The sequence below is a fragment of the Lepidochelys olivacea genome, assembly GCF_965140295.1.
Source record: "Lepidochelys olivacea isolate rLepOli2 genome assembly, chromosome: 27".
Lineage (NCBI taxonomy): Eukaryota > Metazoa > Chordata > Testudines > Cheloniidae > Lepidochelys > Lepidochelys olivacea.
The window spans coordinates 10,109,949-10,132,598 of record NC_140437.1 but is presented as its reverse complement, the minus strand read 5'-3'; the positions used below and the strand labels follow the sequence as shown (position 1 = coordinate 10,132,598).

The window sequence follows — 22,650 nt, the reverse complement described above, 5'->3', positions numbered from 1 at the left end:
TCACCCAGACGCCCAAGAATGCGGTGAGGGGGCCTCTGGCCACCCAGCCACTCCACCCCAGAGGATTGCCCAAGCAACAGAAGGCTGGCATTCAATAAGTTTTAAAGTTTTAAACTTTTAAAGTGCTGAGTGGCCTTGTCCTTCCCTCCTCCACCACCCCTCCTGGGCTACCTTGGCAGTTATCCCCCTATTTTTGTGATGCCTTAATAAAGAATGAATGAATGTGAAGCAACAATGACTTTACTGCCTCTGCAAGCGGTGATTGAAGGGAGGAGGGGAGGGTGGTTAGCTTACAGGGAAGTAGAGTGAACCCAGGGAAGATGGGGGGGGGTTCATCAAGGAGAAACAAACAGAACTTTCACACCGTAGCCTGGCCAGTCATGAAACTGGTTTTCAAAGCTTCTCTGATGCGCACCTCACCCTCCTGTGCTCTTCTAACTGCCCTGGTGTCTGGCTGTGTGTTCCAGCAGCCAGGCGACTGACTGGTAGCTGTCTGGCGTTGCAAGCTTTCACAGGGCTATTGAAACTCGCTTCTCAACTGTGAGGGCTGCTCTCATCTTGGTATTCATGTGCTTCAGGGCAGGGGAAAGCAAGTCACAAAGTTCCAGGAAAGTGCCCTTACGCATGCGAAAGTTTCGCAGCCACTGGGAATCTTCTCAGACCTGCAACACTATGCCGTCCCACCAGTCTGTGCTTGTTTCCCGAGCCCAGAATCGGCGTTCCATCGCATGAACCTGCCCCATTAGCACCATGATGCCCACATTGCCAGGGCCCCTGCTTTGAGAGAAATCTGTGTCCATGTCCTCATCACTCTCATCACCTTGCTGACGTCGCCTACTCGCCCGGTTTCACTTTGTCAGGTTCTGGTGCTGCATATATTGCTGGATAATGCGTGTGGTGTTTAATGTGCTCCTAATTGCCAAAGTGATCTGAGCGGGCTCCATGCTTGCCGTGGTATGGCGTCTGCACAGAAAAAAGGCGCGGAACGATTGTCGGCCGTTGCTCTGGCGGAGGGAGGGGCGACTGATGACATGGCTTACAGGGTTGGCTTAAAGGGAATTAAAATCAACAAAGGGGGTGGCTTTGCGAGAAACTGAATGGCCCCCTCAAGGATAGAACTCAAAACCTCAAGAAGAGAACTCAAAACTGTGTTTAGCAGGCCGATGATTTCACGGAGGGAGGGAGGAGAAAATGAATACAACACAAATCTGGTCTATTTCTTGTTTTGAGCCACTTCATCTATCTTTATATATCTTGCTGGCAGCAGACTGTGCAGCACGACCGCTAGCCATCGTCATCTCCTGGGTGCTCGGCAGAAGACGGTGCCGTATGACGGCTGGCCATCATCTTCTGCTGGCTGCTGATTAAAAGACAGTGCACTGCTGGTAGGACTCAATAGCCATGAGATGAAACTTAAAAGGGAAATGACCTGGCTGAGTCACTCCCATGTTTGCCAGGGTGCCCCTTACCTCATCGAGGTTGGTTAAAAGAGCACCCAGGACTATGTCGACGACGGCTACCAGTCATACTGCACTGTCTGCTGCCAAAAGGCAATTAACTGCTGCTGTGTAGCAATGCAGTACCACGTCTGCCAGCACCCAGGAGACATACGGTGACAGTTAACTGAGCGGGCTCCATCCTTGCCGTGGTATGGCGTCTGCACAGGTAACTCAAGAAAAAAAGGCACAAAACGATTGTCTGCCCTTGCTTTCATGGAAGGAGAGAGGGAAGGGGGGCCTTACGATATGTACCCAGAACCACCCGTGACAATGTTTTAGCCCCATCAGGCACTGGGATTTCTACCCAGAATTCCAATGGGCGGTGGAGACTGCGGGAACTGTGGGATAGCTACCCACAGTGCAACGCTCTGGAAGTCGACGGTTGCCTCGGTACTGTGGACACACTCCTCCGACTACGTGCACTTAGCGCATTTGTGTGGGGGGACACACAATAGAATGTATGAAAACACTTTCTACAAAACTGACTTCTATAAATTCGACCTAATTTCGTAGCATAGACATACCCAAAAATCAGCCCAAATCTGATAAAGAGGAAGGAAGTGGCGGGGGTAGGAGGGAACAGGGTTCTTGAGTCCATTCACACAAAGGCCTCAGAGAAGGGAGACCTCTGTTTCCCTCAGGTCCTGATTAGAAGGCCAAAAGCACAGAAGATACTGTAAACAGACTGTTGCAAGGGACTGTGGTGGTATTGGTGGAGGGAACTCAAAATAAAAGGCACTGTGAATGCACAACTAGTGGAGTCTGCACGATTTCTGCAGGGCAAGAAGACAGCAGTGAAGATGCGCCCTCTTACAGGCTCAATCAAGAAAAGTTAAATATCCTATAAAATATTATTTAAACATGTCCTTAATAAAAAAAAATCGAATCCAAGGGCTGTTTCAGAGTTAAAATCTTCAGTACAGTGATTCACCATCAGATTATCCAGGACACAGAGTTTGTTGCCTTTGCAGAGGTGCGTAAGGGCCATGTGCTATTTTTCTACTCTCTCTACCTGACTCCACACCCTATGTTTATTACAGAGAATTTGGGGTTTTAGAAGGATGACCACAGCTACTGGGGTCATTTAGACAAATATCGTTTTCTCTCTGTGACTTAACCACACCACTCTCCTGATTTATTCCCTTCATAAAAGGCCCATCAATAGTTCTGCTAACTTCTTCCCCCTTCAGAAATGTCAAACCCAAAATCATGAGTCATGTCCACTAAAATAATGAGATTGTCTAAAAAACCCACAAGATTTTAAAAAATAAATGTGACTGATTTTTAGTTGCCTGTTGGTTTTATGGTTTTTAGAATGGGTCATGATATCATGTGTTTCTCTGCAACCAGGAAGGCTAGAAATTGACCTTTTTAAAATGAAAGCTGAGATTCTCATCTAATCACATCCCCAACAGCTGGGATTTTAAGGAAAACATCAAACATTGCAACATTCAGGATAAAATCACGTGCTGGCATCACCGCTTCTCCCTCTTGCAATGTTCTGCCCAGTCCACTCAATTTACTGCTTCGTTCAGTTTCTTTTCCCACTCATCTTTGCTCCTTCTCTCATGCTGTACACCTGGAATAATCTCCCCATCCTCATATGCCACATGCCCTTCCCCTCTTCCTTCAACCCTGCTCTTCAAGAGTTCCTTCTTCCCTTCTCCATATTAATAATCCCCTCACTCAATTTCTCTATTCTGATCTGTTGACCTATTTGTTTTATTAAGGACCAGATATTGCCACCCTTACTCATGTTGAGTAATATCTCCCTCCATAAGCAGTCCCATTACATGTGGAGTAGGGCATTACTCAAAGTTAGGAAGAGACAGAAACTGGCCCGTGGACTAACAAACTCTTCTTGGGAGGAATGGTGTCTTAATCTATGTTTGGAAAGCCTTTTGTAACTGTACAGTACTATACACATATTTTATGAATAATCATTTTTGTTTTAGGGTAGATTAATTGTTTAGACCTCTCAATCCTGACAGTTCCCACAAATGATGCCATAAATACACACAAATTAAATTCAGTTTTCTTTCCACTCAATTTGTACTTTTTACTTTAGTACCACAAGAAATGAGTCAGAATCCTCAAGTGATATGTGTTGTATTTAACTTGACAGCAAATCCATGACCCACTGATTTTTTCCCCTCATGCCTGATTATACCTGATAGATATTGACCTTTCTTATCTAACTACCAACACTGCCATCACTTTCAACATTCAGCTGCAGTAATGTACGAAAGCCCAGCATTCTTCAAAATTAGATCCTTCACATTTACCTGTTTCCTTTATTGAGGTGCTTTATCGATGTCCTTTATCGAGGTGCTCAAAAGGATTTAGATCAGAGGCTCTCAACCTTTTACCGGTGACCCCTTTCACACAGCAAGTCTCTGAGTGCGACCCCCCCTTACAAATTAAAAACACTTTTTTATATATTTAACACCATTATAAATGCTGGAGGCAAAGCGGGGTTTGGGGTGGAGGTTGACAGCTCGCGACCCCCCCATGTAATAACCTTGCGACCCCCTGAGGGGTCCCGACCCCCATTTTGAGAACCCCTGATTTAGATTCTGCAGTTCTAGGAAATTTATTGACCATTAACAAACACTGATCATAAAGCTAAAATTATTCAAGTTTTTTTTTAGTTCTAAAACAACAAAAATATTTAATCTGGCTTTATGCTGAAGTGTCATTTTAGTGTCTCTTTAGTCCTTAAGGTATTTAGTTATTTCCAAACAGACCCAGCTTGTTATATTGTCAGCATCATCTATCCTCTTTAGCACACACTCTTGATGAATTTATTATCAAAGCTATTTTTATCTGTAGCAACATGCAACTAGATATAAAGGAGTCTAGAGGACAAAACGGAGAACATCAAGCATGAAAGCTGCTGCAACAGAGTAACTTTTGGAATGAGGGCCCTTTGCTTCGTGTTCGAGCTCTTCATTTAAAATCTTGCAAAATTTAAGAGAAGACAACTGCCTATGTGGTATTAGACAGATCCACCCTATTGAGGCCGCATTGCAAAAGGATGTGCATAGTTCATGGGTTTTTGTTCAAGCTATTTTAGTGTCATATGCTTTTCTTCTACTTGATTTACCAAAAATCTCACTCAAGAAAACTGAATAACTAAACTGGGAATAAACTGTACATCACCACAGAGCCGTACACTAAGGAAGAAACACACACACAACAGCTGATTGTTTAGACAGCACAGCCACAAATGTCACTTTTCCCAGAAAGAGACAAAACACAAAAGGGTAGTTTTAAAAAATATTTAGGGAAACACTGACTTGAACAATGCTGTGTCCCTAGCAGACTGCTACCAATTTGATACGCTTTGTATTCCATTAGAGAAGATTTATATTTTATTTTGTAGTCTTGCATAAGAGAGTTGGGAAATCTTTCTGTGTTTTATCGTAGTTAAGGTGTTAGTAGCTGAGCCTTAAAAGTCTGTTTCTTGTTGGACTGTGATGTACAAGATTTCAAAAGCACACGATTCTGTTACCACATTTTTTTCAGTAGCAGTCTTTGAACATTAACATTTGGCTGCTTTTATATTGTGAGAGCCAAAAAACCCTGGAAACTAGTCAGGGGTTAAAATTAGGTTAACATTTTCACCAGCTACTCTGTCGCTTCACGAAAAGGGTTTAGTGGCTCACAGGAGAAAAAGATTACCTGCTCCTCTGTCTTGTTTTGGCATCCCCTCTCTCCCTCCTGCCCCTAATCCCCCCTTTCCTTTACAACTTCATTTTTGTGTTTACTGGGGTTTTGGTGCGACTATAAGAAAAGCAATTGAAATAAAATTGGGCATCCTATGATAGCAGAAAAAATAAATCTTTCTCCAGCATTTTTCCTACAACTGCAGGACACAGTTCCTTCTCTCAATTGTGGCTGCACTTCACGATGCTGAAAGATACAAGCTTTTTTGTGCTCGATCACCAACGGAAGTTGGTCCAATAACACGTCACCTTGCCCACTTCGTCTCTCTAATATCCTAGGACCACCACAACTACAACAACACTGCTGTACTTAACTGTCCATCATAGAACACACTCAAGGTATTTTTAAATAAAAATTCTGAAAGTCGTTAACATACAATATAGACCAGTGACACTGAGGCTTTTAGAAGAAAAGAATCAAGTTGCTATTTAGAAAAAATGGCTACATCATAGGTTGTACTTCTGTAGTAAAATGATGAGAAAGTTTAGTACACAGGCTTAACAGCTATGAAAGACCGATGCATAATTGTTATGGTCTATCAGCGTCTAAATCTGTTGCGGTTTTTTAAGAGACTCCAAACGTCCATTCATATAAGAAACTATAACAACTCAGAAAGAAAGGAAAAACAGCTCTGGAAAATAACTATGTACAAACATTAATGAGCTAATTTAAACTGACAAAAGCCAGGAAAATTCAAAATTCAAATTGAAATTTTGTCCATACCCAGATACGCTCAATATTTTAGCTAATTAAAAGTTGTTTATGCCATCATCCTAATTAAGAGTTGTGGTAAAAATCTAAGCTGGGATACAGCAATAAAGGACATAATACAATTTTGAGGTACAGTAGAACCTCAGAGTTACGAAAACCAGAGTTATGAACTGACTATTCAACCACACGCCTCCTTTGGAACTGGAAATACTAAATCAGGCAGCAACAGAGACCAAAAACAAAAAGAAAACCCACACAAATACAGTACTGTGTTAAATGTAAACTACTAAAAAAATGAAGGGAAAGTTACAAAAAAGATTTGGAAAGGTAAGGAAACTGTTTCTGTGCTGGTTTCATTTAAATTAAGATCAGCATTTTTCTTCTGCACAGTAAAGTTTCAAAGGTGTATCAAGTCAATGTTCAGTTGTAAACTTTTGAAAGAACCGTAACATTTTGTTCGGCGTTACGAACATTTCAGAGTTACGAACAACCTCCATTCCCGAGGTCTTCGTAACTCTGAGGTTCTACTGTGTGAACCTACATCTCTTACTTAGATAAACTGCCCACTGAACGGGAGGAGGTAGGTTGAAAATCAATAGGCTGTTTCCCTTCATATGAAGTGCGGGACTGGACCCTTTCCCAGTAACTGTGATATTATTACCACACAAGGCTGGTCACCAATACTCATCTACATGAAAAGATTAGGGATTTCCATTTTCGAAACAGATATTTAGAGGAACAGATGGACAGATATGTCCTGAAAAAGGTGCAGAGGGCTGGAACTGGGAGGATTCTGAGTTTAAAGAACATTGAGTGATGTACTGGTGGGAGTCTGCTATAGATCACGGACCAGGGGGATGAGGTAGATGAGGCTTTCTTCCGGCAGCTCGCGGAAGCTACTAGATCGCACGCCCTGGTTCTCATGGGTGACTTTAATTTTCCTGATATCTGCTGGGAGAGCAATACAGCGGTGCATAGACAATACAGGAAGTTTCTGGAAAGCATAGGGGACAATTTCCTGGTGCAAGTACTAGAGGAGCCAACTAGGGGGGGGAGCTCTTCTTGACCTGCTGCTCGCAAACCGGGAAGAATTAGTAGGGGAAGCAAAAGTGGATGGGAATCTGGGAGGCAGTGACCATGAGTTGGTTGAGTTCAGGATCCTGACACAGGGAAGAAAGGTAAGCAGCAGGATATGGACCCTGGACTTCAGGAAAGCAGACTTCGACTCCCTCAGGGAACGGATGGGTAGGATCCCCTGGGGGACTAACATGAAGGGGAAAGGAGTCCAGGAGAGCTGGCTATATTTCAAGGAATCCCTGTTGAGGTTACAGGGACAAACCATCCCAATGTGTCGAAAGAATAGTAAATATGGCAGGCGACCAGCTTGGCTTAACGGTGAAATCCTAGCGGATCTTAAGCATAAAAAAGAAGCTTACAAGAAGTGGAAGGTTGGACATATGACCAGGGAGGAGTATAAAAATATTGCTCGGGCATGTAGGAATGAAATTAGGAGGGCCAAATCGCACCTGGAGCTGCAGCTAGCGAGAGATGTTAAGAGTAACAAGAAGGGTTTCTTCAGGTATGTTGGCAACAAGAAGAAAGCCAAGGAAAGCGTGGGCCCCTTAATGAATGAGGGAGGCAACCTAGTGACAGAGGATGTGGAAAAAGCTAATGTACTCAATGCTTTTTTTGCCTCTGTCTTCACGAACAAGGTCAGCTCCCAGACTGCTGCGCTGGGCATCACAACATGGGGAATAGATGGCCAGCCCTCTGTGGAGAAAGAGGTGGTTAGGGACTATTTAGAAAAGCTGGACGTGCACAAGTCCATGCCTGACTAATCTAATCGCCTTCTATGATGAGATTACTGGTTCTGTGGATGAAGGGAAAGCAGTGGATGTATTGTATCTTGACTTTAGCAAAGCTTTTGACACTGTCTCCCACAGTATTCTTGTCAGCAAGTTAAAGAAGTATGGGCTGGATGAATGCACTATAAGGTGGGTAGAAAGTTGGCTAGATTGTCGGGCTCAACGGGTAGTGATCAATGGCTCCATGTCTAGTTGGCAGCCGGTGTCAAGTGGAGTGCCCCAGGGGTTGGTCCTGGGGCCAGTTTTGTTCAATATCTTCATAAATGATCTGGAGGATGGTGTGGATTGCACTCTCAGCAAATTTGCGGATGATACTAAACTGGGAGGAGTGGTAGATACGCTGGAGGGCAGGGATAGGATACAGAGGGACCTAGACAAATTGGAGGATTGGGCCAAAAGAAATCTGATGAGGTTCAATAAGGATAAGTGCAGGGTCCTGCACTTAGGACGGAAGAACCCAATGCACAGCTACAGACTAGGGACCGAATGGCTAGGCAGCAGTTCTGCGGAAAAGGACCTAGGGGTGACAGTGGACGAGAAGCTGGATATGAGTCAGCAGTGTGCCCTTGTTGCCAAGAAGGCCAATGGCATTTTGGGATGTATAAGTAGGGGCATAGTGAGCAGATCGAGGGACGTAATCGTCCCCCTCTATTCGACATTGGTGAGGCCTCATCTGGAGTACTGTGTCCAGTTTTGGACCCCACACTACAAGAAGGATATGGATAAATTGGAAAGAGTCCAGCGAAGGGCAACAAAAATGATTAGGGGTCTGGAACACATGACTTATGAGGAGAGGCTGAGGGAACTGGGATTGTTTAGTCTGCAGAAGAGAAGAATGAGGGGGGATTTGATAGCTGCTTTCAACTATCTGAGAGGTGGTTCCAGAGAGATTGGTTCTAGACTATTCTCGGTGGAAGAGGACAGGACAAGGAGTAATGGTCTCAAGTTGCAGTAGAGGAGGTTTAGGTTGGATATTAGGAAAATCTTTTTCACTAGGAGGGTGGTGAAACACTGGAATGCGTTGCCTAGGGAGGTGGTGGAATCTCCTTCCTTAGAAGTTTTTAAGGTCAGGCTTGACAAAGCCCTGGCTGGGATGATTTAATTGGGGATGGGTCCTGCTTTTGAGCAGGGGGTTGGACTAGATGACCTCCTGAGGTCCCTTCCAACCCTGATATTCTATGATTCTATGATTCTATGAAATTAAACTCAGGTTTCCTGACCAGTCGTGCAAAACACCAATGACTAGGAAAACTAACTTTCTTAAATTATGAACCTGTTTTTTAATACACAGATGGTTGAAGGGGAAAAGAATTCCCTTAGCAGAAAGAATATACAATATTTGAAACCTGACAAAAGAGCTACTGAGCTAGAAACATCATATCTGATTTTACATAGAAATTCTTTTTCCTCCAACTGCGTCTTTGCAGGTATTGAGTTGAAATAAAATATACACATTTGTATTCTAAGTTCTCCCACCTAAACATGTATTGTAACATGTAGAGGGCACTGATGAAATAGGCACTAAAAATCTGCTAGACAGATACACGCAAGTGACGCAACCTTGCAATTCTGTGTTAAATTCGTCCTGGTTCTTCATTGAAGCAAGTCTTCTATAGACTATCAGGGCTGGAAGGGACCTCAGGAAATCATCTAGTCCAACCCCCTGCTCAAAGCAGGACCAATCCCCAATTTTTGCCCCAGATCCCTAAAAGGCCCCCTTAAGGATTGAACTCACAACCCTGGGTTTAGCAGGCCAATGCTCAAACCACTGAGCTATCCCTCCTCCCAAATGGTCTTGCCAATGGTTGAGCTGAAGAAAACTAGACAGACTTTTGGGAGCACAACTGGAAGCTTGCTCTCTTAAAGGTTCAGAAAAGTCAGAGGTATACACTACAGAGAATCAGCCATGGGGCATGCAAACTCTGCAGTCCAAGGTACTGTCCCCTTGCTAATACTGTCCTTGCAGTGGCCAAACACTGGGGCTGGACGCACTGAATATAAACTATTTCCTTTTAAAACAGAAAGAGGATTTAAGGTGAGAGAAGCAGTTGTCGCATAGGAAGGCTCAGACTGTTGTTGGGAGGAAAAGAGGTGGGCTTATGAAACCAGAACACCTCTGCCCCAAGGCAATTCTCATAATTCCTCTAAAATATGAGACACAACACTGCTAGGCTAGGAAGGTTAATGCAACTATGATGATTTGAGGAAGCTCTGTACAACTTATGAATTCTGGTTGATAAATGAAGTTATTATGCAGTTATTACTATGGCAGTTGCTGAATCACAAATGTCTGTCTCTGTATTCACTGTTGCTGAGAAGTCTTTAAGCATTTAGTACCAGGGACAGTGGTCGGTTGTTAGAACTCAACCACTGTCTATTAAGGTGGAAACACCTGAATGACAATGGATAGGTTACTGTCTAGGAGAAGATACTTCCTCCTCCTCCAGGTAGGAGGAAGTAGAGAGTGGAAAGTTACCAATAGGACAAAGAGACAAACGTAATGGTGGTGGGAGATATAAACTAGAGAGGCTCACAGATAGTTTACTTTCATAGTGGAGACAGAGGTGAGTATCCTGTTTAACTGCAGACAGGTCACAACCAGAGAAGGCAAGCTGGGGGAGAAGGTACCATGTTTCAGAACATAAGCGATGCGCTACAGCAGGACTCAGGACAGTCCCAGATAACTCTGACCCCAGCCCAAAGAGTGCTCTGGAGTGATGAGGAAATGGAGGCAAGGAAATGCATGTAGGGTTTATTATTTTTGTGTTGGTCTGTGTCTTTCTTCTGCAACTAAGTAAATAGCAGTGGTTTCAGAATCCTGTGCAAAGTCTGTGTGTTATCTGTATTACACTATTCATTGTGCCCCTTGAGGAGACAAACTGTGGGTTCAAAAACCACAAAGCTGGAGTTCTGGGAGATGGTGTGCTTAAGCTATTGGGCAGACAGGGGGCAGGTGTCTGAGGAGTCAGCACTAGTTCTAAGGAATGGGCAGGTGGCTGCACCTCTGAGGAGGGGATGCCAAATAGAAAAACTGCACCTTGGAAATGTGCCCGGGGTCCTAAGACAGTGACAGGGCGCTTGTAATGATGGCCATAGATCAACTGCCAGAGAGAGAAGAAAGGGGCAGAAAAACAGGATTTGTTTTTTGTTCACTTATCTAAACTTACTCATGTTAACTAGGAGGACCTGGACCTGCCTCCTAAGTGGGAGGCTACTGTCTGGCACCAAGACCTACCATCTTTACCTTATTCACATCCTTATTGGACCACCAAACCTACTATGCAACCAAATTAGCACAATGACTCACATGCTCTGTGTGTACCAGAGACTGGAAAAATCTTACAAGTAGTGTTCGCTTATCTACGCCTGCTCCCTGGATCTTGTGTTCAGCACTGAGAGTATACGGGAGGTCCTGGACTGTCTTCCAGTTGCTTCTCTACAGTGAATCCAGTCTTGATCTGAAGCTGAGGGAAAGGACGGCACGTAGTGGAATAAATGTAGGGACCACACATCTTAAAGAACTTCCAGTTACAGGTAAGCAATCTCCATTTCTTCTTCAAGGGCTTATCTCAGTGTGTATTACACATATGGATGACAGGCAAGCAGTACTGAAATCGGAGCTAGGTACGAGAATGCAGATGGTATGGATGTCTGTAATACTACAATTCCAAGGGCTGTGCCACCAGAAGAGGCTTGGACCAAAGCAAAATGCTTCAGGACGGTGTGGATGGAATTCTAGGTTGCTGCCTTACAAATGTCCAGCATAGGTACAACCCAAAGAGATGCTTCTGAGCTCACCTGTGCTCTAGTGGAATAGGTCTTCACCCCATTTGGGGGAGAGAAATTCCCCAACTGATTGGAAAGGAGGATACAGCTAGAAATCCACTTAGAGAGTCTCTGAGAAGATGTCACTTGTCCCCCTGCTCACTCTGCTATAGCAACTTTTTCTTTATGAAACGTAGTGTGTGATGGAACAGCCAAGAGGGCCAAAAGATCATCCACACTCCTGGCTGACATAATGGCAGCCAGGATGGCCACCTTCATAGACAGGTGGAACATCGAGTAAGTGGCCAACATTTGTTACTGGGGAAGAAAAAATAGAATAGCCATCTATTGAGAATGGAATGCACTAATTGCTGCTAGGCAGACCCACAGCAAGCCAAGAGAAAGACCCAACGTCTTGAGAATGAGGCGGTAGTCTGTATCAGCAAAAATACCTACTGGTCCTGATTTCTACATTCATAAATTCCAAGGGCAGAATGGACCATTGTGATCATAACACAGGCCATAGAACTTCCTCAAAATAATTCCAAGAACAGATCTTTTAGCAAAATATTCAATTTTGATTTAAAAATGGTCAGTGACGGAGAACCCATGACAATCCTTGGTAAAGTGTTCCAATGGTTAATTACCCTCACTGTCAAAAATGTACGTTTTATTTCCAGTCTCAATTTGTCTAGCTTCTATTTCCAACCATTGAAATGTGTTATATCTTTCTCTGCTACACTGAAGAACGCACTATTAAATATTTGTTCCCCATGTAGATATAGATTATAATCAAGTCACCCCTTATCCTTCTTTTTGTTAAATTAAATCGATTGAGCTCTTTGAGTCTCTCTCTACAACTACCAACACGCTTCTTGATGACACTGGTTCTGTTGTGCCCAGGTAGAGAACTGCCTCTATTTGGCTAGATAACGGTTTTAGAGCCCTCCAAATCTGTGGATATCCACGGACCATGTTTGCAGATAGTGGAGCGGATGCAGATACAACTGCACAGGACTGTACTCACCAGTGGTGGCAGCCCAGGGGGCACAAGCACTTGGAGCTGGTGGCCAGCAGCCAGTGGCTGGGGGTGGCGGGGGTAGGTCGGACTCAGGACTGTCCTGCACCCCCTTGCCGTGCCACTCCCTGTTCAGCGGCTCGGGCCCCTCAGGCAGTGCCAGCACTCCCACCAAGGCCCGGCTCAGCAGCACTGTCCATGCTCTCAGCCTGCCGGCTCCTGGGCAGCAGGTCCCGGCCACGGGGATTGGAGCAGGCGGGGCACCAGCACCCCACCCCTCTGCCCCACTGTGATGCATCACGCACTGCTGATGCCGTGTGCCATTGCTCGTGAGCCTCCAGGAGCAGCACGTGATGTGATATACCTTTCCCCTACTCCCTCGAGAACCCGCCCCCACACTGCCCCTTACCCCCAGTCCCCACCCTCATGCTGCCTCTTCCCTGCAAGACCTCGCTCCCCACTCACTCCCTTCCCTCCCATCCCCATTGCTAGCCCTTGTGAGACGACTTGCTGCTATGGGTGCGGATACAGGTAAAAGATGGCTAGCGGATCACAAGTTGGATCATGGGTTGATTCTGGCAGATGAGGATCCACATTTTTGTATCCGTGCCAGGCTCTAAACATTTTCTGGTAGACTCTTTCCTGCTGTGATTATGAGTAGTTTGAACTATTAAGTCTCCAAACATGAACACTCTAGGTCTGATGCCCATCCAAATGCCAAGCCATGAGATGAAGAGAGTCCAGGTTGGGATTTCTGATCCTGCAGTTCTCGTGAGCCAACAAATCTGGGAAGGACTGAGTGCTGATGGATTGACATTCATAGGTGGTCTGGAAACCAGAAATCTCTGGGCCAACTGGGTGCGATGAGAATGACTCATGCTTTGTTGTGACAAATGTTCCGTAGAACCTGGGGTAGTAGAGGGATGGGAGGGAACCCATACCTTAAGTTGCCTGTCCAGGACAGTTGCACCAACTTCCCTGGAGTACAAACCTTAAGCTGCTTTGAATCAATATACCTTGAACTCCTTATCCATCTGGGAGGCAAACAGGTCCCAAGATGCATTCCCCACTGCATGAAGATGTTCATCACTGAACTGTGTAATTTCTGCTCATGATCAGTGGCAAAATGCCTACTGAGGTTGTCTGCCAATGAGTTCTGAGGCCCCGGAAAGTACTTCTCAGAAACTGTGATGTGGTTCCTGACACACCAGTTCTGTAAGTCAACTTCCTCTATGCACAGTGTAAGGGATTTTGCCCCTCATTTGTTTCTGCAGAAGATGGGCCAGACCAGTGCTGTCAGAGACAGTGTCCCATCTAGAGCTTGTTTGATATTGGCCATTTGCCTTGCTAGAGGCCACGGTTGGCACGAATGTCGGTACCAGAGCTCGTACTGTTGGAGCTTTGCTCCTGTGTGCTTTCCATTGCTGGTTGGGAGTCTTGGGCAGACCTAAGTCCTTCAGACCTGCATGTGAAGACTCACCTGACTTGGAAGGAATTGGGGAGGGATCCCTTTTCCTGGAAGCAAGCTTAGACGATTGTATATCTCTGAGAGTGTCCCTTACACTCACGGGGAAGCCTGAAACAACGGGTCTTTAAAGTCATCTGCTCTAGCCTCTGCTCCACAGCTCTTGCTGCTTGAGAACTGAAACCAGTGCATGGGGGATCTCTGCAGCCTGGATCTGATTGGGGTCTCAAGGCTTTCTCTGTGAGGTGCTTCCTTGGTCAGAGCTTTCATCCCTCTCAGGTCCAGGTTGGGAAAGAGTGACACATACAGCACTTGGTGGAGATATGCGCCTTGCCAAGGCAGTAAAGGAGGTGCTGGTGATGTTGCTGATTGAGAAGGAGTGAGGATAACAGATACAGTTTTTAAATCCTGGAATTCTAGACACAGTCCTATTCCCGAAAGGGGGGGATGAGTCCCCAGGGTGGGGAAAACTAAGCTACACTAATTGAATAAATATTATAAAACACTATTAACACCAATAAGCTATATACACTTATACTGACAGAGATGAAGACAATGCAAGGCTAGCTTCTGAGAATTCTGACTCAGGCCATTTAGTAGTAAGAAGGAACTGGAGAGCACATCCCCAGATACCAGTGGTGCTGAACATAAGGAGGCATAGCTCAGTGGTTTGAGCATTGGCCTGCTAAACCCAGGGTTGTGAGCTCAATCCTTGAGGGGGCCATTTAGGGATCTGGGACAAAAAAATTGCAGATTGGTCCTGCGTTGAGCAGGGGTTGGACTAGATGACCTCCTGAGGTCCCTTCCAACCCTGATACTCTATGATTCTATCCAGGGCACGGGCACAGAACAATGGACACTACTTGCAAGATTTTCTATTCTTAGGTGCATGCATAGCTACGTGTGGAATACAAAGAGGGACCAGCACTCGAAAAAGAAACAATCCTTCCCACCCACTTAAATGGCATAAATCTAAATAATGCTAACATGGCCTGTTTCATAGCATAAAGACAGACCCAAAAACTTACTCTCAAGCAGCACCTGCTAAACAAATAAACAGAATCATTGCATTTGGGAGTGGGCGGGGGAATAGAGAAGAGGGGAAATAGAGAGAGAGAGAGAGAACACTACTCACCTATGATACCACTATCTCTGCTTTCCAGAGTAGATGTAGGGCTGGTAACAGCCCCATAGTTGCAATCCTTGGCTGTAACATTTGTACTGACTGGAGGGAGGGTGGAGCAAGGACTGCTGGCTGGTGGTGAGGCAGTGCTGCTGGTCAGCGTGGAGCAGGGACTTATCCGCTGTGTTACTGCTGAGGTCTGAAAAATTGAAACCAGGAACACATCACTCATCACGATCAATCACTGTGAAAAAATTTATCTATAGCTCACACTAGAGAATTTACCCTGTAGAATAAAGAACAACATATGTTTTACTGCTAAAAACGAGAATACCACAATGCTCAGCCTCTGTGAAGAATGTAAAAATATTGATAATTTGGTTTTAATTTCTTTTACGGCCTGTAAAAATGAAAGATCCTCAGTTCTGAATTCAACAGGAAACCTGGTGAAGTTATGTCAAAGTCTGTCAGGAAATTTTAGCATTTTGTTCCCTATTAGTATAAAGCTGTGATAAAAACAAAACAAAATAATATTACCTGGCTAGAATGATGAGGTAAAACTTTTACTTTCCATACAAGCAAAGAAAACTCCTGGTGACAATTAAACTGCACGATCGGACCTTTACTTAATGCTTATGGCATGAAATAACACAAACAGGAAATCTGTGCCATTTCCATCTGGTCAGAAATCTCAGTTGGCTTGCAAGTTTTGTTTTGTGAATGTTTCTTCCATTCAAGAAAAATAACAATGCTTTTACACTGAAAGAGGAAGTGCCAAGTCCCACATCTAAATGAAAGAAATTCTTTCCCCCAGAAGAAATCCTTTCCACACCAGAGGCAGACTTTTCAGAATTTACAGTAGTGAAATATCGACTTTGCAAGGCAAAACAAGGCGAAAATGTGGCAGCATGAAAAAGATTGTGTTTTAAAAGTTATTTCTGAAAGAATCTATAAGAAATTGTTCAAATGAATCCCACCAGAAACAAACCTGATAGTCTCTAAGGTGCCACAAGTCCTCCTTTTCTTTTTGCTGATATACTTAGTATCCCTAAAGGAAGGCTTCATATTTCAAGTGCTAGTGGTGCTCATGGGCATTGCAGTAGTTATGGGGAGGCTAGAATTTCTGTAAAAGGAGCTAATTCTGCCCTCAGACTCACATATCTCCCATCAACCTCGCTGTGAATTGTGTGTGTACCAATGGGTAGATTTTCATCCATAAACTTCTATTTACTGTCTCTATAAAATTTGCCTGTTCAAATTTGTTGGTCACCGGGGACGACAGCAGCAAACCCCTGTCATGTGGGTTGTAGATTAGCCTTCAATCACAGTACTCAAGGTAAAGTTCCTGTATTTTATCCACTAAGTCCCTGAGCTCTCGATTAGCTTTTAGACACAAAAGAACATTTAGTTCCAGCTCAGAATATGCCAGTTGCACTCAGTAGTTCAGCGCCATTGATAGCCTCTGAACAGACTGATTCTCTCAAACCATGTCATTACAATAAGGGAAAGTGACTTCATTTCCTAACAGCTTACTAAGCACTGCAGTAAATGGTTACTTCTCTTTGCAATTGTCCCCGCTTTCCGATTGAAACATTTAGTCCCCTTGTACAGTAATGTCTTGCTTTTAGTAAAATGCTATTGGTGTGGAGGAAATCTCAATAGGAATTAACTTTAATGAACACTTGCTTATTTTACAAGGGATATTTTTATAATAGTTATAGAAAACTGTACCTAACTTTTTAAAAATATCATTTGATCCTGGAATCACAGGGAAAAACTAAACACTGAAGCACAGTGCTTGCAAACTACAGAAGGCCTTTGAAGTCTAACTTTTTCTTTTCAAGCATTATATACTTGATGCTTGAAAAATGATTGAGACTGACTTTTATAAGTAGGACATGTGAAAGATTCATTGTCTTCTAAATTAGAAGGCAGATCCCATGTGTAGCTAGAGGGGAGCTATCCAATTTGTCACAGAAATCCCACTGTGGCTTGTGAAAATGCTCGCTTACTCAGACGGCAATCACCAGACATTTGAGGGAAAATGGAGCATCAAGCACAATAGGTGGGATTGCATAACTCTAAAAAACATGAGGACTGATTCACCACTGTATTACTCGAATTCTATGCTAGTGTAACTCTAATGATTGTATCATAACCATATACCATCACAGAATTGGAGTAACACGGTGGTGAATCAGGTATATGGTGTTCACCCGGACAGACCACCATGAACATGCTTTTATAATAATTCCTAGAGATTGTGGAAAGGAGGCCTATCCAGGCACTTCCAACCAGCTTATATTTAGAGCTGATGGGGAGGCTTTTTGTTAGAAAATGTTCTTTCAGCAAAACAGAAACTTTTTGTGGGAACATACCAGTTTTGATGAAACTTTCATCACAAAAAGTTTCTCAGGTCCAGAATGGAATTTCTGATCAAAACCACAGAGACCCCCAACCCTAGAAAAGCCAACAGCCTGCCCAGGATGACACTCATCTGGGAGATGGGAGACTGGCAGAGCACAGATATGAACTTGGATCCCCCCACATCAAAGGTGACTTCCCCAACCACCAGGCTATTGGATATTCTGGTGTCTTTCTTGCTAGATTTTCATGAAAAACTTCAAAAGGGCTTGGTTTCATCCCAATGTGAAACCGGAACATTTTTGAAATCTTGAAAAGTTTTGCAGAATGGGAAAGCCATCTCCCATACAGCTCTAGTTAAAATTCCCCTTATGATCTGATTCCTTATAAAAGTAGTTGTCACGTATGAACATTTGCTAAATTTTTGCATTCTCTTTATTCCTTTATCTTTTTAGGTGGCTACCATCAGATCATGTTTTGAAGCATTAGGAACAAACCAACATGGTTCCCCTACTCTCCCTGCAAAAGGAACACACAGCAATACGAGTAATGGATAAATATAACACTACAAATGTTGCAAACTGAATACTTCACACTCTAGAAATAACAGTACTTGACTAATGTGTCAATTTTCCCTACATCTAAGAGCACTGGTCTTGAAATATTTCGTCTCCTAGAAACTACAGATTTAAATCTCAGCAAGGTTGACCTAGCTCTTAATAAGCACATACACTTCATACCATAGTTTCCTGTTTTGGTTCCTTCTGGATTACATTTTAAAAAATGAAGTCTATTTATTTTATGTGGCTATAAGAAGACAGGCATTGCCAGTAGTCCATTTAAACAAACAGCCAATCTCTGACAGTGATAAATAAAAGATGCTTCTAAGGAAGGTGTAAAATCACCTTAATGGACAATTATGTAACAACATGCTCACACAGAGAAATTTTTTTTCTAACCAATACAGCTAGTGGCTGAGCACAAAGACTTTTATTCCTTTTATAAAAATCCTAGTAAGTTTAATGTAAATATTCTTATTATTCATATAAATGTTAACTCTTCTTTGAGATCTATGGATTTCTTTGCCTTAATAATATCTTGTGATAATGAGTGTCACATGTTAAATTATACATTGTGAAGAAACATATTTTCTTGTACTATCTTTTATTGGACCAACTTCTGTTGTTGAAAAAACAAGCTTTCAAGCTTACACAGAGCTCTTCTTCAGGTCTGGAAAACATATTCAGTGTCACAGCTAAATATAAGGTGGAACAGATTGTTTAGCACAAGTAGTTAACACATATTTCAAGGGACCATTCAACGTGAAGTGGCTGGTTAGCACCCCTCCAATCTTAGGGGGACAGGAAGGGAGGGGAAGGGAGCTGGGAGGGTGTGTTATTGGGTTATAGATTGCTGTAATAAACCATAAATCCAGTGTCTCTATTCAGTCCATGATTATTAGTGTCTAGAAAAGTTATGAATTTAAGCTCCCAGGTTCATCTTTTGAAAGCGCTCTATACATTTCCTTTGAGCATGAGGACTGATAGGTCAGATATAGAGTGATCACTTTGTGTTCACCAACAGGTGATACGGTGTTTTTGTCTTTTATCATTTTCCTGTATGAGTTCATTCAAGACCATAGTGATTGTCTGGTTTCACCCACATATTTGTTATTAGGGCATTTAGAGCACTAGGTGAGGTACTGTTTCTCACCTCTTATTTGTCTCCCCTCTAAAATTTACATTTCTATCTTTTTAACCTTTTCCCAAAAGGAAATATTTCCCGCCTCAAAATATTTTCATTGCTCTTTTCAGGATCTTTTTTGTTTCTGTCAAATCCTTTTTGAGCTGAATGAACAGAACCAAATAATTTAATTTACTTAGATACTTCTATTGCCCCTAGCAACACGGTACCTATATGCCAGTATTCAAGGTCAGGGTATACCATGATTTTATATAGTAACACTATAACATTTCTATTCCTTTCCTAGTGCAACCTAACATCTGGCTCACTTTTTGGATCACTGTTGCATGTCATACAGATATTTTCTTTGAGCTGTCCTGGATGCCAAAGGTCTTTTTCCTGAGTTGCTATAATTACTTAGAATCCATCAATACATATGAGCACTATAAATGGTTCCTTCCAATGTGCAATACCTTGCACTTACCTACAGTACATGAATTGCATTTGACACCATGTTTCTCAAGTGCACAGTTCTGTTAGGGCCTTTCAGAGTTCCAAATGGTTTTCTCTGTCCCTAACTAGCCTAAATAATACTGTGTCATCCATAAATTTTATGTCATCTTTGGGATCTTGCAGAGTGAAAGGAGATATACAAATGTAAAGTGTGTGACGGGGCAAGGCCAGATGGCTATAGAAAAGTAGTGGGAGATAGATATATTAGCTCCAGGCTAAACTAATCCCTGGTACCAGGATAAGTGAAATGGCAGCTGCTCCAGATCAGTTAAGACACCTGGGTCCAATTAAGAACTTTCCAGAAGACAGGGAGAACGCTAGATTGATTGGGGTACCTGAAGACAATCAGGGGCTGGCTGAAACTAGTTAAAAGCCTCCCAGTTAGTCAGGTGGGGATGGATGTCAGGAGCTGTGGGAGGAAGTTGTGCTGTTGGAGAGACTGAGCAGTACACACCATATCAGGTACAAGGAAGGAGGTCCCTGAGGAAGGGTGAAGTGGAGCTTGAGGAAGTGGGGGGCTGCTGTGGGGAAGTAGCCCAGGGAATTGTACATGTCCTGTTTCTAAAAGGTCAGTTGCCATAGCTGATACTATTAGGGTCCCTGGGCTGGAGCCTGGAGTAGAGGGTGGGCCTGGGCTCCCCCGTTTGCCCCCTCCCCCCCGATTAATCACTGAGACTGGGAGGCAAAGAGACTGTGCAAGGGAGGATAGCTTCTGCTCACCTCCCTTGCTGGCTTATGATGAAAATGGCTCAGTAGACCGTGACCCTTGTCTCTAGAGAGAGAAGGGTTACGTGGAGGGCCACAGTGAGCCTCTGAGGCTAGCGAAATCCGCCAGGAAATGCGGGACCCATGGAGACAAGGACAGAGCTTTGTCACAAGTGTTGTTATTAATCTGGTGTTGTGTTTTCTCCAAAGCAGAGGGTTTCCATGCCACTTTTAAAACTGTTATTTCAAGCAAATATTTGCTGCAATTCTAACACTATGACTAATAAAATCCTACTCAAACACCTTGATATATAGGACCTCAGTTATATTTAAAAACAAATTAAAATGCAGCAAAACAATGGTACATCCAGCTTTCCCCATCTGATTACCACACCAACTTCCATGAAGTGCCATAGCTATTACCAAATGATATTCTTATCACCTCTTTGATTTGTAATGTTACTATTGCAGCCAGTTAGCAACAAGATGCTAATGGAAATATTCAAACTTATATTACTCTGCACGGACATATATGAGATTTTTGTACTGATACAGAAATATACTCATCATATATTCCTCTATGCCAAATTTAAATATACATTTCCATTTATAAGACAATTCTGTATTTTCAACATTGTTGCTACATTTATTGTTATATTTCTACTAAAGCGTTTGAAAAAGTACACTTTACTATACTGCTCTCATATTCCTTTGCTTTACTAGTAGCCAATAAAGCAAAAGAAAGTTTGTGAAGAGGAGAAAAATATTTTACTCTTTGACATATGTGATCTCTCATTAAGGAAAACGTGCTCAAGTAAGAAATAGTATATAAAAAGTTGTAACTTCTAAGCAATTTGGATAAGAAAATGTCCCCCCTGCTATAATCAAAATAAAGCACTTGAGTGGAAATACAAAGTGTTGGATTTATAGATTGGGACAGTTTTAGTTAAAAAACAGCTCTATTCCTTATCTTCATTTCACCTCAACATTGGAGAGATTGCAAATAATTATATTCTCACTTCAGAGGGCAGAGCATGGTCAGAATAGCAAGCAGTCCTCTAATTCTAGCTTTTTACACAGAGACTGCTTTCACAGCTCAAGCCACATAAACTAATGAATTAAAATCTAGAAAGAGCTTTTCTTTTTTAAAGTTCAAGTGCATAATGGCAGCCAAAGTTGCAATCAGATGTCAGCATCTTTGCAAACCTCCCTCACCAACACCCCTGCATCATGATTTATGCTGAAGAATTAACTCTTGGAGGGCTAGTTTAGTAGGATTGCAGCAGAGCTGTGACATGTGCTGCAGTACAGAAGGGTCTTTACTTTGGGAAATACTTAGGAGGACTCCCACTCTTCAGCCAGGTCTATACTACAGACTTGTATAAACCCATACTCCTGCACAACACAGTTATACCAACTAAGCCCCAGTGTAGACAGCGCTATGTCAGTGGGAGAACTTCTCCCAGTGACATAGCTATTGGGGGAGGTGGATTAACTATGCCAATGGGAGCTCTCCCATCGGCGTAGGAGCGTCTTCTCTGAAACACGAGAGAGGCGCAGCTGCATCAATGCAGTGTTTTAAGTGTAGACCTGCCTTCAGAGGGATGTGGTTAGGAGTAAGAGAATCACAAATGCCAGTGGATTCATACAGTAAGACTGACATCAAACTTGGCCAAGGCTGTTTGACAGTTCTCCTGTCCGGAAGAGGATTGCTGCAATCACACCTTCAGAACAGAGGGGAGAGAAATTAAAAGGGCTGAATTAAATTCCCCAGGACTCCATTTAGACTGGCCATCAGCAGCTTAGATGTGGACTTTAGGGAAATATGCAGCACTGACAGAGGAGGCACTGCTCACAAAAAACAACCCCCACAACAAATTTAACTTGGTAAATTAAGAACTTGGCTCTTCTCTATCTTCACTAAGCACATGAATGGTGTTCAAAGGGCCTCTAAAACTTTTTCATGCAAAAATTGGTGCAGAGCCCAAGATATCAATCTACTTCAGAGTGCAACTGTCACTGCTGTCTCTGTAAAGATATTTTCTTTTACTTACTCTTAAAAGGAATATTTTCAGAAAAGATGGTTTTTTTAATTAAAAAAAAGCCAACAAAAGGAACCATTTATAGTAGAAATTTCTATTCTGCTTTGAAGTATTCAGTTCAAATAAGTGCCTGTTAAAAATACACTTTCTAACACAATGTACTCTACA

General features: G+C 43.0%; 1 protein-coding gene across 1 annotated transcript in view; it reads right to left on the bottom strand.

Moving 5' to 3' along the window:
- The window catches only part of TANC2 (tetratricopeptide repeat, ankyrin repeat and coiled-coil containing 2), a 690,066-nt gene that overhangs the window by 177,087 nt on the left and 490,329 nt on the right, over positions 1 to 22,650 (bottom strand). The window contains exon 8 of the mRNA XM_084615604.1: positions 15,188 to 15,374. Within this exon, the coding sequence (XP_084471730.1) occupies positions 15,188 to 15,374 (187 nt within the window). The remainder of the gene's footprint in view (positions 1 to 15,187; positions 15,375 to 22,650) is intronic.